Below are 17,675 nucleotides of genomic sequence, written 5' to 3'. Positions count from 1 at the left end.
TATGTTACATCAGAGGCCAACTTACAAGTCAATATTACAGGCTTACATAAGCAACAGTCTCTTTTTTTTACCTTAAATTCAAAAGTCAACATACAGATAACACCCTATTTGCTAAAAATAGTTGTCTGGTTAATTAAGGTACAATACTGGTGTCTCCACAGTGGACATCTTCCCACCCACTCTATAGATGTTCACCGAAAACCAGCCCATGTATGCAACTTTAATTTAACCCTCACAACACGTAGTGTGTTGGAGGAAAATACTCTGGTTTCACATCACTGATGCCATTATGCACAGTGACACATATCTCCCCTCATATACAGTGCCAATAACCCTGTCACAACACCCACAGTTCTTTGGAACTGCTTCACATCTATGTTGCATAGAGTCAACCGACTTCTGGCCTCTGTCACCTGTTATTCCAGCCCAGGATGCTCAGACTACATCCCATAATTTTGGGCATTTGTTGGTTTTGCCTCAGAAACGGCATTTTTCATGTAACCCCACAAGTGGTCTATGGGATTAAGGTCCGGGGATTGGGCCGGCCGCTCTATAACCTCAATTTTGTTGGACTGGAACCAAGATTTTGCTAATTTGCTGGTGAGTTTAGGGTCATTGTCTTGTTGAAACACCATTTCAAGGGCATATCCTATAGTGTAAGGCAACATGACCTCTTCAAGTATTTTAATATATGCAAACGGGTCCATGATCCATGGTATGCGGTAAACAGACTGGCACCAAAGTACGAGAAACCTGCCCATATCATGATGCTTCACCACCATGCTTCACTGTCTGCAGTATGCTGTGGCTGAATGCAGAGTTTGGGGGTCGTCTGATGAACTGTCTGCGGTAATTGGACCCAAAAAGAACAATTTTACTTTCATCCGTCCACAAAATGTTTCTCCGTTTCTCTTTAGGCCGGTTGATGTGTTCTTTGGCAAATTGTATCCGCTTCAGTACAAGTCTTTTTTATAACAATGGGACAGTGCGGGGACTTCTTACTAAGGGTACTGTCACACAGTGGCACTTTGATCACTCCGACGGCACGATTCGTGACGTTGCAGCGTCGCTTGATTATCGCTCCAGCGTCGTAGACTGCGGTCACACTTTGCAATGCACGGCGCTGGAGCGATAATTTCATGACGTAGTTGCGATGTAGAAGTCATACGGGACATTGGGAATATCGTGCACACCTTTGTTACACGCTGCGATCATGCCGCCACAGCGGGACACTTGACGACGAAATAAAGTTTCAAACGATCTGCTACGACGTACGATTCTCAGCGGGGTCCCTGATCGCAGTAGCGTGTCAGACACAGCGAGATCGTAACTATATCGCTGGAACGTCACGGATCGTGCCGTTGTAGCGACCAAAGTGCCACTGTGTGACAGTACCCTTAGAGATTAGTGTCACACAAGCGTCTTCTTTCACAATTCTCACAGGTATCTTGAGACTGTGATCATCCTGGAGCCTATCACTGGCTGAGCCTTTGCCATTCTGGCCATTCTTCCATCCATTAGAATGGTCGTCTTCCGTTTTCTTCCACGTCTCTCTGGTTTGACTTTCCATTATAAAGCATTGGAGATCATTTTAGCTGAACAGCCGATCATTGTCTGCACTTCTTTATAAGTTTTACGAGCTCCAATCTTCTGAACAATGTCTCGAATGACCTATATTCCTCAGGCTTTCAAGGAGAAATGCATGTACAACATGTCCTGGCTTAACCCTTATATAAGGGCCACCTGATTCACACCCTAGAAGCTCATTTGCTTAGTTCTGATGCTGTAGCTATGGAACGGTCTATGGAAAGCTGCATGCACTGTAATGGGGGCCAGTAGTGTGAAGTATTATTTGGAGGGTCAACGGGAGAATAAGGCAGGTTTGGCTATATTGCTGTGCCTTCCATATGTCTATGTGTACCATCCTGTGGCAGCCACTTATTGCCCGGGTCCTTCATGTTTTGCTGCTGGATAGTGATGATGGACGACTTCCATAAGACACGCTGGTTTTGCGTTTACAGCGAAATCTACTTAGTAGCCAAATTACGAGAAGAAACAGATTGCGTTCATCCTCATCTATAATGCCAGGGGGCTCCGGTGTCGTGCACAAATTTGGATTAATAACTCTTGTTTATCACCGACGACTAGACATGAGTCACCACGACTGGCGCAGTTCTATGCCATAAGATGTAGGACTAACCTCCCCCCCCAAAAAATGAACAGATGTTTGGAAAACATTTTTGGGGGGCGGGTGGTGGGTCCAAACTTTTATAAAGATGATGACAAGTAGAAATGAAGACTTAGGTGGCAATCAGCGCAAATAGAGAACATCTGTGGACATCTCACTTTTTCCCTGCTTTTGGGAATCTAAAAAATCCCTAATTAATGAGTTCTTCTCTAGTCGGTGATAAGCTTCTCGCGCAGATACAGCTAAGCCCCCCTCCACATTCATTTCATATACAAATCTATGCTGAATGTCTGTAATCACAATAGGCCTCGGAGTGCAGTCTGGAGGCGCTCCGCGTTGTTCTTCCCATCCAGATGGATTCTGCTTCCTGCTTTAACATAGGCGGATTAACTCCTGCTGGGCATCTTGGGAAGTCGGACTTCCTGGGACTCAGCCGGTCCTGTACTTCAAGAAAGGGAGAGTTGTCCTTTTTGTTGGCAAAATTGGCATTCTAGTCTTCAAAGTAACGTTCTGCAGGATAAGCAGAGCTGCAGTGTAAAGCAATAGGATAGAGATGAAGTAACAAACTGAGATTCTAATGAGGCAGTAAGTGGATGTCAGACTACCTTAGACTCACAGGAGACAAAGCAGCCAAGCTAGACCCATTAGGTAGGTGATAGAGAAGCTGTCAATGTAACGGGAAAAGTGTAGGATGTGTAAGAAGCCAGGAGGTAAGGTCATAGATGACAGGTGTTACTGAGGTGGTTATCAGTTTGACTGGAATGTGGGTCCGGGATTTAGGAATGGCCAGAAGAGCCTAGGTGGGAAAGGTTGCTCCCAGTCTGGGTTTTACTGGCTGAATAAAATGCACCTGGTCTAGCTTAGGTCGGAGTAGTATGCTGAGGCTGCAGACAGATGGAGCCTGAGAGGTTCTTGTAATATCAAGTTGGTGAGACCGTTTGATTCATTTTGCCTTACCCAGAGAGAGGACTGTTTTGTTATTGATTTGTGCTAAAGAAACGCGGTTTCATTTTGGAGCTGTAAAGTTCATAAAGCACAATAAACTTTTTCTGTTTTGATATAAAAATCTTGTTCCTGTGCATATCCAAGGGGCTACCAGAGAGCTGAAATCCGTACACATGGTATAAAGAAGGTGGTGGTCTTCTGCTTAGGACCCTCAGCTCTATATTTCAGATTTGGTCTAGATATACTGTAGTTCTTATGATAAAGTTGTCTATGCCAAATTTGTTTGGATGTGTTGTGCTCTTCCCTGAGGATCCAAAGCCTATTGATGTAATTTAGAATTGTGTAATACCTCCTTTCTCCTATGGTGGTGCTGCAGGATAAATGAGCAGTGTGTAGATTATATAACCGATCTCTAGGAATCCCGCCAGCAGGATTTCAGCTTATCATTAAGAGATGCTTCTAACAAAAAAAAGTATTGAGCTCCCCTTTTAGGAAAGGCCTCTGCTGGTGACGAGTTCCCTTTCATGAACGATGGTGACATTAAAAATATCAAAATGGCTTCAGAATTAAACATTGCGCCTTTCATCGTGTCATGTAGTTGCAAAATCTGATTAGCTTAATAAAAGCGACATTATACACCAGTCAGAATAATTTCCAAATCCCCGGAAGCTTTTCACTGTCTCTCATCCACTCACATTCGCCATATCATCCTCCGACGGAGCCTCAGCCACCCGGATATAATGCACAGTAGTCAGGTTCCTAAACATGTCAATCATGGCTCTGACAATCATCCGTCTCTCCCCACCACCCATCGAGCTTCATTTCTGGACTTCTTCATTAGGCATGGCTGGCTCGCCATAGTAGCAGTCATTAGAACAACTGCTTGCTCTGCTGAACACCCGGGTAAATCTAATTGTATGAAATTAGAAACTTGTTTTGTGTCTCCATTCCGAGAGACGAATAACCGGTGGGGTCATCTCAGCCACAAGTCTCATTATTATTTTAACCCTTAGTCTGGCAGTCAATCGAGGCTAAGGTAATTACCAGCAAAACCGTCTATTAAAGTTGTTACCTAGTAATTATTCTACCTTTGGAAGAGACACCTGTTGCCCTCTTTTTTTTGCCTTCCACATAAATAAAACCGCCACTCCACATAAGCACATCGTTTACATTCATATATGGTGATGTATGGAAATTAATATTGTTCCTCACCGAATACTTTTTTTTTTAGAGACAGGAACACACGTCACCTTGTCGGAGAATGCTTTTGGATCTAACACCCACACACCTAGAATTTTTATTTTTGCTAATGGGCTTGCCCTTTACGCCGTCCCTCAAACGAGGTGATTTTGTTTAATTTAAGATCACAAATGAAGGTTTTCTCGTGGAAGTCAAGGTCTAGGAAAAAAACGAACAAGGGAACGAGAAAAGGGAAAGAGTTTCTGGTTGAAGGGTGTCTATGGCTGCCGGCAAAATTCAATCATTATAACCCTCGAAACAAAGCAACATAAGTTATTTATGAGCCCAGGAGATAGACAATGTTTGCATGGTCGCATGGGGCTCCTAGACGTTAATATTCCTTTTCATCTCATAACCTGATATATATGACACAGCACACAAATCAAAGCTGGGTTTCTTCATGAAGTAATTTTTTGGCCTTCTAAAAAAATGTTGAAAATGGGGATGACAGAGACTCTGAGGATCAGGACTAGACCATGTTGACTTTTCATATATCAGGCCAAGCAATGAATGACCTTGGCTGTGCTCTACTACGTCATTGTATGTCGTGTCTACAATCAATCCTGCAATGCCTCACTTTCCTCTTCTCAAAAGCATCCTTAATCTAAGTCTTCCCACATGGCCAACTGTGCTTTCCCGGAATGACTATGATGATTTCTTCAGTGCTTATTCTCCATTTTTCTAGTCTTGACTACATCTTTGGGTCTTCTAAAGTTACCAATGGGTCATTATAACACTTGAAATTAAGCAGATTAGGGGGCCAGGAGATAGGCAATGTTTGCGTAGACGCATGGGACTCGAAGGCATTAATTCTCCTTTTCATCTCCTAACCTGATGTACATGACATAAACAATCATTCAATGTTGGAATTTTCAATTAAGAAGATATTTTGTGGCTTGTTAAATAGTTGTCAATGAGGACAATGGAGCTCATGAGGAGCAGGACCACCGCATGTTGACTTTTCATTTACCAGGTAACACAATGAAGGACTTTGGCTATACTCTACTATTGGTTATAGCTGGTTCTGAACCCCATTGTCCAGAAGAATCTGATGGCAAAAATCAGATATCCTGTCAACCTGATCCAGCAATGTCTGTTTCTTGAAGGCATCCTTAGTATAGCTCTTCCCATTTGGTCAACTGTGGTTCCTCATAATGACTGTGGTGCCTTATGTTCCTTGTTTTCTAGTCTCGACTACATCCCAGGTTGTCTTTTGGGTCTTCTAAAGTTACCAATGTGTATGACATCAGCTACATTCCTTGAATACTGTTCCATTGGCAGTATTCGTTTCGATCTAACGCCTATGCCATCATTTACTACAGATCTCCTGGTCTTAGATCTACCTTTGTATGGAGACTTAAGGACAAGACCCTACCTTTTTTGGTTCCTGAAGTCACTTAGACTTCAGACCCCATTTTCAATTGACCCTCCAACATGGAACTGAAAACTAGTTATACATTTCTCATGTATAGTCACTCTACCTGATGCACTTTTATGCCTCTCACTGCCACCTCTTCTCAGATCTGCAAACCTTTCCTCTTGCTTCAAAGATGGCTGACATCGTGGCATGAGGAGTGAAGTGATAAGTCTAAACCACGCGTTCTCTGCCATTATAATCCCACAGCATAGTGAAGGGGTAGGAATGGCAGGATAGGAAAGGTTTAGAATTAACATTGCACTCCCCATGCTACCGCCATGGCCTTCTTGGAAACTTGAGGAAGGGAAAGCCGAACTGAACAGAAGAGACTGTGGAGGGAAAGCCGAGAGCACCTGGTAGGGAAATATTACAAGTACAATGTATAGTTACTTTTCAGTGGAGGATTGCTTTAACCTCGACTAATCAAATTTCACATGGGGAGAATATCATAGTTCTTAATACTCCTATTTTGCAGCTCTGTGGCCATGAGCTAGAACCTATCCCATGGCCAACACCTCAAACTGAGACGGTAACTGCAATACCATGCTTTACCACATGGTGTGCTGTTAAAATAAACTGAGTCTGCACTTTGTAGCACAGATCACTCAATCAGTTATGTGTAGAAGTGTTTTGATAAAGCACCATCTAGTGGTTGGAAGAATCAGTGCACTCTTCCAGATTTCCAGCTCCTGGTGGAGGTAGGAGGGCACATTTTGGACTTTTTCCTTTGTCCCCTCCTCCTTCTACATAAATGAAATTCTGCTCTATCATAGAACCAGAACTTTAGAATATATCTGCCACAGTGAGAATTTTCTTATTTTCCCTGTAGCTAATGTAGAAATTCCTATAGTTTCATAGAGAAATATTTCGAAAAACGGATTAAAAAATTTCAGGCGTATATGTCTGCAGGCGGGCAGCCAACCAATATATTTTCTGCTATTTATGCCTTACTGCCTGAATCTATTGCATTGTCAATAAAAGCCGTTTTGCTAAAACCAACAGCAGTTACATTGCGTGAAAACACAAGATTACAGAGCGGCTGGCGCCCCCTCCTCTTCTGTTACCTAAATCTCAGAGCACATTTCAATTTATACCTTTCTCCATCTTTCATCCAAATGACTTTCTTGTCACATTGAAGACAGGTAGAAAGTTACTGAATTCTGGGTGATTATTAAATGAGAAAATCGAATGTGAGAAAAGAAAAAGTAAAAAAAAAAGCCATAAAAAATGTAAAAAAAATTTCTTCAAATAAAGAGGTTATCAGGACTTTGAAATTAAAGCGTTATCACCTCCTTTGAGAAGACGTCTTTAATTAACAGTCTAGCTAAGCAGAGCCGCCGATGTCGTAGGGGATTTACTTGCAGGCTCTGTTTTGCAGTTTTTTTTTGTTTTTGACTTGTTTTTTTCTTCTCTGAATTAAGTTTTTATATCATAAAATGGGGAGCAATAAAGTATGAAACATAATATTACTCCCAGATAAAAGCAATTTGTGGGGTTTGAAGCTAAGACTAGAGGTGAATATACAGCAAAATGGACCTTGAAGGGCAGTAGGGTTTTACCAAAATCAGCATGTGTAATGTCCGACCAAAACTAGATGTTATGAGCTTCACCGTATTTAATGGAGGCCCTAAAGCAAAAATCCAAATGGAGCACCCTCCGGATGTATGATCACTGGTGGTCTGACTACTGGGACCACCACCAATCACAAAAAGGATATTCCTAAGCTTCACGTGGAAATCTATTCGAAGTGAGCATGTGCGACCACTGCTCCATGGTCGCACATGCTCACAAACCGTTCATTCAAGCAGGGGATTTTGAGTCTCCCATTCTCAGGATTGAGAGGGGAACTCAGCAGCAAGACCTCCAGCGATCCGACATTTAGCATCTCTACCTTTAAATCTGGGAAAAAGATTACTAAAAACGCATTAGGGGTCTACTGACTTCTTACTGTCTCTGGCTGCTATCGGCACAGCCCTTCTACTGTGGACTGACACAAATTGTATTGGGATGGTCAGATTTCCTTAATAACTACCCAAATAGCAAAGCTAGGAAAAGTTTCTATTTTTTTTGAAAACTGTCTGTAAAATTACACCAATCAACTCGTCTCAACTCAGGTAGAAGTTTTTAAAAAGTCTATGTCAGCTCCAAGGTCTGCTTCCAGGAACAAAAAGCTGTAACTTGCTGTAACTCCAGTGTGTGGAGTGGATAACGCTATCATTTTACAGTGCTTCATTGGCACAGAAGGTGTCTAGTGCTCTAGGGCCTGGTTAAAAAAAGGTCCCATTTATACAGAGGATAAGAACCCTTAACAAAGTAATTTGCTTGTAATAAGAGAAAAACGCCCTTCATCAGTCATGATTCTGAAAAGCCATAATAAACACGAAAGATGTCAGCCTCGTAAATGTCCTTATACTTCCGGAGCTCTCCAGTCCAAATTCATAATGTGTTACCTCCTCTGAAAGAGTCAGCCATATTTGTTACATGGGTAGTACGCTACATACAACTCGACAAACCTGAAGACAAATCCAACAACTACTCTTAATAGCAAAAGTAAATAAAATAAAGAAAAGATGAAGAACACAATGTGCAAGAATATACAGTTATATGAAAAAGTTTGGGCACCCCTATTAATCTTAAGCTTAATGTTTTATAAAAATAGTTTTTTTGCAACAGCTATTTCAGTTTCATATATCTAATAACTGTCGGACACAGTAATGTTTCTGAGAAGAAAAAAGAGAAAAAATGGAGCGCACTTACCCAGGGAGAATGATCACCACTTTATTAGGACATTGTATAAAAAACGAACAGCAGGGAGGGATGTGAACGATAACGGACAACGGCCGTTTCGTGCGTCAAAGCACTTCCACGGGTAGGACCCGTGGAAGTGCTTTGACGCACGAAACGGCCGTTGTCCGTTATCGTTCACATCCCTCCCTGCTGTTCGTTTTTTTATACAATGTCCTAATAAAGTGGTGATCATTCTACCTGGGTAAGTGCGCTCCATTTTTTCTCTTTTTTCTTCTCTGGATCATACATGTACTTATTGGATGCAGCACCCCAGCGGTAGTATAAAGGATACACACAGCTACAGCAACCAAAAGAGTGTGGTTCAGGGAGTTTTTTGGGTCAGTGTACATCAGCGGTGCGGAGGTGTTTTCTTTCTTCTTTTTTGTGGACCGTAATGTTTCTGCCTTGAAATGAGGTTAATAGGGGTGCCCAAACTTTTTCATATAACCGTAAACACTATAATACTGCCCCTATGTACAGGAATATAACTACTATAATACTGCTCCTATGTGCATGAATATAACTACTATAATACTGCCCCTATGTACAGGAATATAACTACTATAATACTGCTCCTATGTGCAAGAATATAACTACTATAATACTGCCCCCTATGTACAAGAATATAACTACTATAATACTGCCTCCTATGTACAAGAATATTACTACTATAATACTGCCTCCTATGTACAGGAATATAACTACTATAATACTGCCCCTATGTTCAAGAATATAACTACTATAATACTGCTCCTATGTACAAGAATATAACTACTATAATAATGCCTCCCATGTACAAGAATATAACTACTATAATACTGTCCCCTATATACAAGAATATAACTACTATAATACTGTCCCCTATGTACAAGAATATAACTACTATAATAATGCCCCTATGTACAGGAATATAACTGCTATAATACTGCCTCTTATGTACAAGAATATAACTACTATAATACTGCCCCTATGTACAGGAATATAACTACTATAATACTGCTCCTATGTACAAGAATATAACAACTATAATAATGCCCCTATGTACAGGAATATAACTGCTATAATACTGCCTCTTATGTACAAGAATATAACTACTATAAGGCCGGAGACACACTGGTGCGAGAGACGGCCGAGTCTCGCTGGTTAAAAGCAAGCTGTGGCACCTGCACTCCGGAGCGGAGCGTGCGGCTCCATAGCAATACATGGAGCTGCACGCTCAGCTCCGGAATGCAGGTGCCACAGCTTGCTTTTAACCAGCGAGACTCGGCCGTCTCTCGCACCAGTGTGTCTCCGGCCTAATACTGCCCCTATGTACAAGAATATAACTACTATAATACTGCCCCTATGTACATTAATATAACTACTATAATACTGCTCCTATGTGCAAGAATGTAACTACTATAATACTGCCCCTATGTACAGGAATATAACTACTATAATACTGCCCCTATGTACAAGAATATAACTACTATAATACTGCTCCTATGTACAAGAATATAACAACTATAATAATGCCCCTATGTACAGGAATATAACTGCTATAATACTGCCTCCTATGTACAAGAATATAACTACTATAATACTGCCCCTATGTACATTAATATAACTACTATAATACTGCTCGTATGTGCAAGAATGTAACTACTATAATACTGCCCCTATGTACAAGAATATAACTACTATAATACTGCCCCTATGTACAAGAATATAACTACTATAATACTGCCCCTATGTACAAGAATATAACTATTATAATACTGCCCCTATGTACAAGAATATAACTACTATAATACTGCTCCTATGTACAGGAATATAACTACTATAATACTGCTCCTATGTACAAGAATATAACTACTATAATACTGACTATAGTGGTAAGGAATATTTATATGTATATAATAGTATTTTATGTTTATTATATATATTTTTTAGATGTTGATTTTGCTTCTTGATAGAGCAGTCAGTAAATGAATAACATTTAGCTTTTCAGTAATTACGTTACATTTCTTAATCCTTGTCAAATTAAAAAGGAAACTTGCTTTTTCTTGCGAAGAAGCCCCAATTATAGATAGTGGCGCTAAACAGCATTTGCATGTAACAGAACGTTCCCCCGGAGACACATTTTATTTTAATGCCATTTTGTCTCTGGTCCGGATTCCTGCAGCGAGTTACGATACATTCAACGTTCTTTTTGAATTTAATATTTTGCTTAACAGATTTTTTCCCAAACATAGGACATTTAGGTCATATACACTAAGCATGGGAAACCATGCTTTTAAATCAATTTTTAAAAATGAAGAAAAATTAATCCTTTTCTATTTGGGTTTCATAGTTCTCTTAAAGGGGATGTTTTACTGGATTTTTCAATTTAAACTGAATGCATCCTCCAATGTCCACTGCTCCACAGATTCTGGATCAGTTTTTCTTTTTCTTCTGTGCCATTCCATTCTAAAGTTATACCCCCGTAAATAAAATGTAAGTTTTCCATTCAAGCAATTGTGCGTAGCCTACAAAACTTCTCTGTGGGTGTTTGCTTTTTCTTCTTTGATATCAGCCAATCAAAACATGGCCACGCCTACAGAGACGTTCTATTGGTTGAAGGAAAACTTTGCACCATTATTACTAGGGGGCATAACTTTGGAACGGAGTGGCATAGAAAAAAAAGAAAAACTGTTCCCGAAGCAGTAGGGCAGCGGCAATTGGAGGAGCTACAATATAAAAAATCCAATGAAAGGACGACTTTAAAGGGTTGTCCACTACTCTCAATCCGAATGTTTAGCAGCATTCCTCAAAGTGCTTTTTGGAGTCCCAGCTTCAGTCGCAAGAAATCTGCAGTGAGAGTTGCTTTCCTGGTGTTTTTTGCAGCAACTGGGAGCACTTTCAGTAGTGCAGCCTCAGGCTTTGGGCCTGCACCTTCAAGTGCTTCTATTTCAATGTAGGAATAAGATATTAAAATGAGGTTTTCACTTTTGTGCAGTTCAGGGCAGCTTGACGTTAGCTTGAGAAGGGATCCTAAATTTTACTAATAGGCGCTTCTTTCATTACTGGCTGTCGAAAGTCATTTTATTTTAAAAATGTCTGCCAGTAAATATATATTTCGGCACTTGGCAGCCCCCGGACAGCTGGCAAGTATGAATATGTCTCTCGCCTGCACCCGACAGATATATATATCCTTTATTTGTAATAGCTACTGTATCTCGGTGGCTTCCCGCCAAGCGCATGGACCAGGCCGCATCCACAGTGCAGCCGGCGTACTGAAACGCAGCCAAACCACTGGGCATCTAATTAGCTCCTTCACACTCCGCAGACTTCACTCCTTGATAGAGGACAAGTCGCAGGCTGAAAAGACGTGAAGAATCTGATCATAAGGAGAAGTCTCTCTGTGCCAAAAACAAAAAAAAAGGCGACTGAGTTATGCAAAGTGTCTCCTTTATTATCGTCTCAGTCTATGGTCCGCTCCTCGCTATATGGGGGTCGGCGAATTATTAATGCCACATTCTCTGCCCCCTCATCAAGGTCACGCCAGAAAAGAGGAGAAAATATCCGGGGGAGGGAAGGTTGTTAATGGCTTTTACATATAGGGGGTGTTATGTACAATCCTACTCTTAGCCAGTGTATCTAATCCTCTCATGTGCAACACCCTCTGCTGATTAGATGGAATATCTAAGCCTCTTATGTATGGTACTCAGAGTCAGTGTATCTAATCCTATAAGCACTACACTCCTCATAATGTAATACAGTGTCACACAACAGAAAATTGTAAAGCTGTGAGGTCTATCTAATCCTCTCCTGTGTGGTACTGTCTGCTGAGCTATGTATCTAATCCTGTCCTATGTAATACTGTCCGCTGAGCTGTGTATCTAATCTGATCATGTGTGATACTGTCTGCTGAGCCGTGTATCTAATCCTATCATGTGTTATACTGTCTGTTGAGTAGTGTATCTAATCCTATCATGTGGATACTGTCTGCTGAGATGTGTATCTAACCCTATCCTGTGTGATACTGTCTGCTGAGCTGTGTATCTAATCCTGTCCTGTGTGCTATCTACAGAACCGTGTATCTAATTCTATCCTGTGTGATACTGTCTGCTGAGCCGTGTATCTAATCCTATCCTGTGTGATACTGACTGCTGAGCCGTGTATCTAATCCTCTCCTGTGTGATACTGTCTGCTGAGCCGTGCATCTAATCCTATCATGTGTGATACTGTCTGCTGAGCTGTGTATCTAATCCTATCCTGTGTGATACTGTCTGCTGAGCCGTGTATCTAATCCTATCCTGTGTGATACTGTCTGCTGAGTCGTGTACCTAATCCTATTGTGTATGATACTGTCTGCTAAGCTGTGTCCTATCCTATCATAATCCTATCATGTATTTTACTATTTGCTGAGTTGCTGTATCTAATCCTGTCTTGTGTAATACTGCCTGCTGAGCCGTGTATCTCAGCCTTTATATTCCAGCTGCCATGGTGCTCATCTAACTAGTCACTCTGACAGCAGCAATTTAATGGGGTTGTCTTAGATGCACATCTTAGCAGATAGCATCACACATGATAGGATTAGATACACAGCTCACAGATGATAGGCTTCGATACACCAGCAGACGATAGGCTTAGATACCCGGCTCAGCAGACAGTAGCGGCTGCCTCTGTAACCATGCATTGTGCTTCTTCCCTCCAGCCGGAGGAGCTGACCAACGCCCTGGAGATCAGTAACATCGTCTTCACCAGCATGTTCGCCCTGGAGATGCTCCTGAAGCTTCTCGCTTTTGGAATCTTTGGCTACATCAAGAACCCATATAACATCTTTGATGGGATCATCGTCGTCATCAGGTGATCACTTCTCTCTCATTTATCGAGTGGAGTTTCCCTTAAATTCCTGCCCCTTCCCTTGGATTTCCTTAATCTATCTACACATGTGCAAAAAATTTAAAGGAACAGTCCAGGGACAAAACAGGGTCTGAGAGGGCGGAGCATGGCCGATCTGATGCTCCGCCCTACTCTGGGCAAAACTATTTGTGCCTGGTTTATCAAAGCAGTCTACTCTGAGGACGGTTCCCTTTCAGAACATAATTAAGCCTCAGATTTTGTATAAGAAGGGATTGAGAACTGAGCCGCAGGCATTATTACTCTGAATGACATTTTCCTAACTTTTTTTCTTCTCCTGCCACGGTGACCCCTCAACTCGCTAAAAAGATTGTCTCTCCCAGGAAAGTCAATACTCATTTTCAGAGGCTGAACCAGATGCTGGGTGCCGATTATTCAGCGGCATGCATTTTAAATGAAACTGACTTCTTAAATTGATTCCCTCGTTAGGAAATCTAAGGCCGTCCCCACCTAGGTGGAATCATCCAAGTATCTTTTATAAAGTGCTGTCACATAACAGACCCTGTCTGACCATGGAGGACTCTGGTGGTGCCGAAATTCGGAAAGATATCAACTATACCTGTACTGCCGTTGTCCATGAACCTAGCATGACCCTTAAAGGAAATATCCCAAATCATCTGAAACGACTTTTATTTGAAAAGAAAAATAATAATATGAAAATAATTGTATCACATTATATAATATATGCTAGTGCTGCTTTTTCTTACATCAAAACAAGTTTTGCAAAACTTTTGTCACCTGCAGTACCACTTCTCACCACTTTGCAAATTATTTTTTTTCATAGGCCCTAATGAAACAGCGCCACCCTTGTAAATTCCGTATATTTATAGCAAAGTCTACACTTGAAAAATCATTATGTCTATTTTAAAAATATTGTATAGTTATAGGTGTTTTCTACTCCCAATCGTTATTTTCCAGTTCATAAGTTAAGGAACTTTTGTCTTTGACCATTAAAGTAAATCTGACATTAATTTTCTTTAAAAAAAAAAAAAAAAAGATAAAATAATATTTTCAGGACGATAAATATTTTATTCTAGTGTTGTTTATTTTTATTCTTGTTTCTTTTTTTTTTTTTTTTTAAATGTCTTCATCTGCAGTACCACTTCTCACCACTTTGCGAATGATGATTTTTTTCATAAGCTTTCATGAAAGAGCGCCACCACCTATGAATTCTGTCAAGTAGCTATAATTTTCAGAACAAAAGTTGTGTGGGAAAGGCTTCACTTAAGAATCGTTCTATCCATTTTAGGAATATATTTATTGCTTAGAGATTGGACTAGGAGCCATTTTACACTCTATAGTTATAGGCGCTTTATAGTACGTAAAGGGATAATATTACTAGTTAAGAAGCTTTTGCCGTTGACCTTTAAAGGAAATATCCAAAGTCATCTGAGATGAATATTTCTTCTTTTTTTTTCAAGTAATAAAGGAATCATATATACTAGTGCAGCTTTTTATTTTTAACCAAAATTAGTTTTGTCACTTGCAGTACCACTTCTCACCACTTTACGAATGATGATTTTTTTTCATAAGCTTTCAGGAAACAGCGCCACCACAGACTAATTTATATTAGTGAAAAAAAAAAAAAGATCTAATGTAATTTTAAGTTAAAATCATTTACAGGAACTACAACACTTATGAATCAGTCTTTCTGTTTTAGGAATATATTTAAAGTCTTCAGAAAGATAAAGGGCCTTTTCATGGTTTATAGGTATAGGTGATTGCTATACCGCCAGTTTCTAACTGGGCGACGTCACTAGTTACGAAGCTTTTGCCGTTGCCTCATCTCACGCTGCCCATAGTGTAAAATTGTGGCCAGTGATTTGCCATGTGACATTGATGGAGACACTTACCGCTATACTGCTTTCCCATTATTCAGTGTTTGGGAGATCATCGGACAGTCAGACGGGGGTCTGTCTGTGCTCAGAACTTTCCGGCTGCTTCGTGTGTTGAAGCTGGTCCGCTTCATGCCAGCTCTGCGCCGCCAACTGGTGGTCCTGATGAAGACCATGGACAATGTGGCCACGTTCTGCATGCTTCTCATGCTTTTCATCTTTATCTTCAGGTACTGGTTCATTTCTGCTACATCCGAATTGCCCATTATTGCCATCCATGCTTCTATATACATAATGTCCCATCATCCATAGCAAGAAACATCTTTTAATCTATTGATATAATAGTATTGATGATGATCACGTAAGTCTACGAGTGAGGTCTTCAAAACCTGCCCTTTTCCCATAGACATCCTTCAGTCGGGCGATTTACTGATTTTATTATGTTCTTTGCCCCTTGTAGCATTCTTGGCATGCACCTTTTCGGCTGTAAGTTTAATCTGAGGGCAGACAATGGAGACACTATTTCCGACCGGAAGAACTTTGATTCCCTTCTTTGGGCCATCGTGACAGTTTTCCAGGTAAGAACATTCCCATCAGCTGTTACATAAGTGTCCTCACCTCTGTTCCCAGGTATCACCAAAATCTGATTAATAGAGAGACAGACTGGATGCTACGGTCATGTTCCCTTACAGCCAGATTGAAAATGCTTTGGTTCTTAGGTAGTTTAATCCCTAGCGATCACAAGTCAAATGTTTTTCTCAAACCTAGATTGGCAGAAAAGGACTTTTCTAGAACTAGGAACCTCTTTACAAATGGCACTGATCTATGGTCTTATTCTGGAGCAATATTCATGTTCACAAATTACATGTTGCCCTATTTTGAGTACCCGCTCCCCCTATACTTATGGAGTATCTGCCAGATCTTGTAGCCCTTACCGAGATGACTGAGGACCTGTTACAAGTCCTACAAACATGGATGTGAGAGATTACCAGTTGATCATGGAAGTGAAAGAGGGCAGATGAGCACCAAGTCTTCCTATGCTTTGAGGTGTGGTATTGTCAACGAGCACGAATCCCTTCCATGCTTAAAAGTGTGGTACTGTCAACGACAACCACATCGTCCCAAACTTTGAGGTGTGGTATTGTCAAGGAGCACCAAGTCCTCCCATGCTTAGAAGTGTGGTATTGTCAAGGAGCACCAAGTCCTCCAATGCTTAGAAGTGTGGTACTGTCAACAAGCACCAAGTCCTCCAATGCTTAGAAGTGTGGTATAGTCAAGGAGCACCAAGTCCTCACATGCTTAGAGGTGTGGTTCTGTCAATGAGCACCAAGTCCTCCCATAGTTTGAGGTGGGGTATTGTAAAGGAGCACCAGGTCCTCTCATGCTTAGAAGTGTTGTACTGTCAACTAGCACCATGTCCTCCAATAGTTAGAAGTATGTTACTATCAATAAGCACCAAGTCCTGCTATACTTGCAGGTGTGGTACTGTAAATGAAACCAACTACTCCCATAGCTAGAGGTTTGGTACTGTCAATGAGTACCAGAAAGGGCCTCATTTTAATCAATATTATGGGGCTATGTTATCTTTTAAATAAAATGTTAAAATGCTCATGATCTTGAAAGGCAAGAAGATATATCTAATAATAATAATATGTGTGATGGGTTATTCTCATTAATAATAATTGAGTATACACCCAATAGCTTTAATCTCAGAATTAGTATTTATTCATTGATTTTGTCTTGGCCACAAAGTAAAGGAATAGTCGTAGGCTCCGTAGAGAGAACCGTCAAGAATTCCTGCATTCATCTGAATCTTTTTGAAGAAGATTTAGAACAATCTGTTGTTAGAACCACGGCCATATTTCCACAGTGGGCGCTCGAAGCCTAATTAACTTCATCATTAAAAAAAAAATAGCTTTGATGCTTTCCAACTGGAGGCAGAAAGTCTGATCCTGGCATCAACACCTAAAATCTAAGAAAGTAACCGACAACAAAAGAAAGAGGGAATCAGACTCTTCCTTTATCCTATCACACTGCAGAGAATGAGAACCAGATATTAGTGTCAGGTGACGGTCTCTGCTAAGATTTGGTTGTACAGGTTGTACTGCTCCCTATGTACAAGAGTATAACTACTATAATACTACTCCTATGTACAAGAATATAACTACTATAATACTGCTCCTATGTACAAGAATATAACTACTATAATACTGCTCCTATGTACAAGAATATAACTTCTATAATACTGCTCCTATGTACAAGAATATAACTACTATAATACTGTTCCTATGTACAAGAATATAACTACTATAATACTGCTCCTATGTACAAGAATATAACTACTATAATACTCCTCCTATGTACAAGAATATAACTACTA

At 40.6% G+C, this 17,675-nt stretch overlaps 1 protein-coding gene and 1 long non-coding RNA gene across 7 annotated transcripts in view; one reads left to right on the top strand and one right to left on the bottom strand.

Moving 5' to 3' along the window:
• LOC143785491 (uncharacterized) overlaps window positions 1–17,675 on the bottom strand; it is a 161,535-nt gene that overhangs the window by 26,843 nt on the left and 117,017 nt on the right. The window contains exon 8 of one of the 2 annotated variants that reach the window (XR_013217997.1): window positions 15,882–17,267. The exons of the other annotated variant lie outside the window; for it this stretch is intronic. This is a non-coding gene — a long non-coding RNA (uncharacterized LOC143785491). Of the gene's footprint in view, window positions 1–15,881; window positions 17,268–17,675 lie in introns of those variants that run through there. 2 annotated transcript variants of the gene reach the window in all.
• CACNA1H (calcium voltage-gated channel subunit alpha1 H) overlaps window positions 1–17,675 on the top strand; it is a 417,575-nt gene that overhangs the window by 331,923 nt on the left and 67,977 nt on the right. For all 5 annotated transcript variants that reach the window (XM_077274375.1, XM_077274377.1, XM_077274373.1 and 2 more), the window contains exons 11-13: window positions 13,255–13,406; window positions 15,340–15,525; window positions 15,756–15,873. In XM_077274375.1, the coding sequence (XP_077130490.1) occupies window positions 13,255–13,406; window positions 15,340–15,525; window positions 15,756–15,873 (456 nt within the window). The remainder of the gene's footprint in view (window positions 1–13,254; window positions 13,407–15,339; window positions 15,526–15,755; window positions 15,874–17,675) is intronic.

This window comes from Ranitomeya variabilis, chromosome 7 (assembly GCF_051348905.1).
Source record: "Ranitomeya variabilis isolate aRanVar5 chromosome 7, aRanVar5.hap1, whole genome shotgun sequence".
Classification (NCBI taxonomy): Eukaryota; Metazoa; Chordata; class Amphibia; order Anura; family Dendrobatidae; genus Ranitomeya; species Ranitomeya variabilis.
This window is presented reverse-complemented; position numbering and strand designations above follow the sequence as displayed.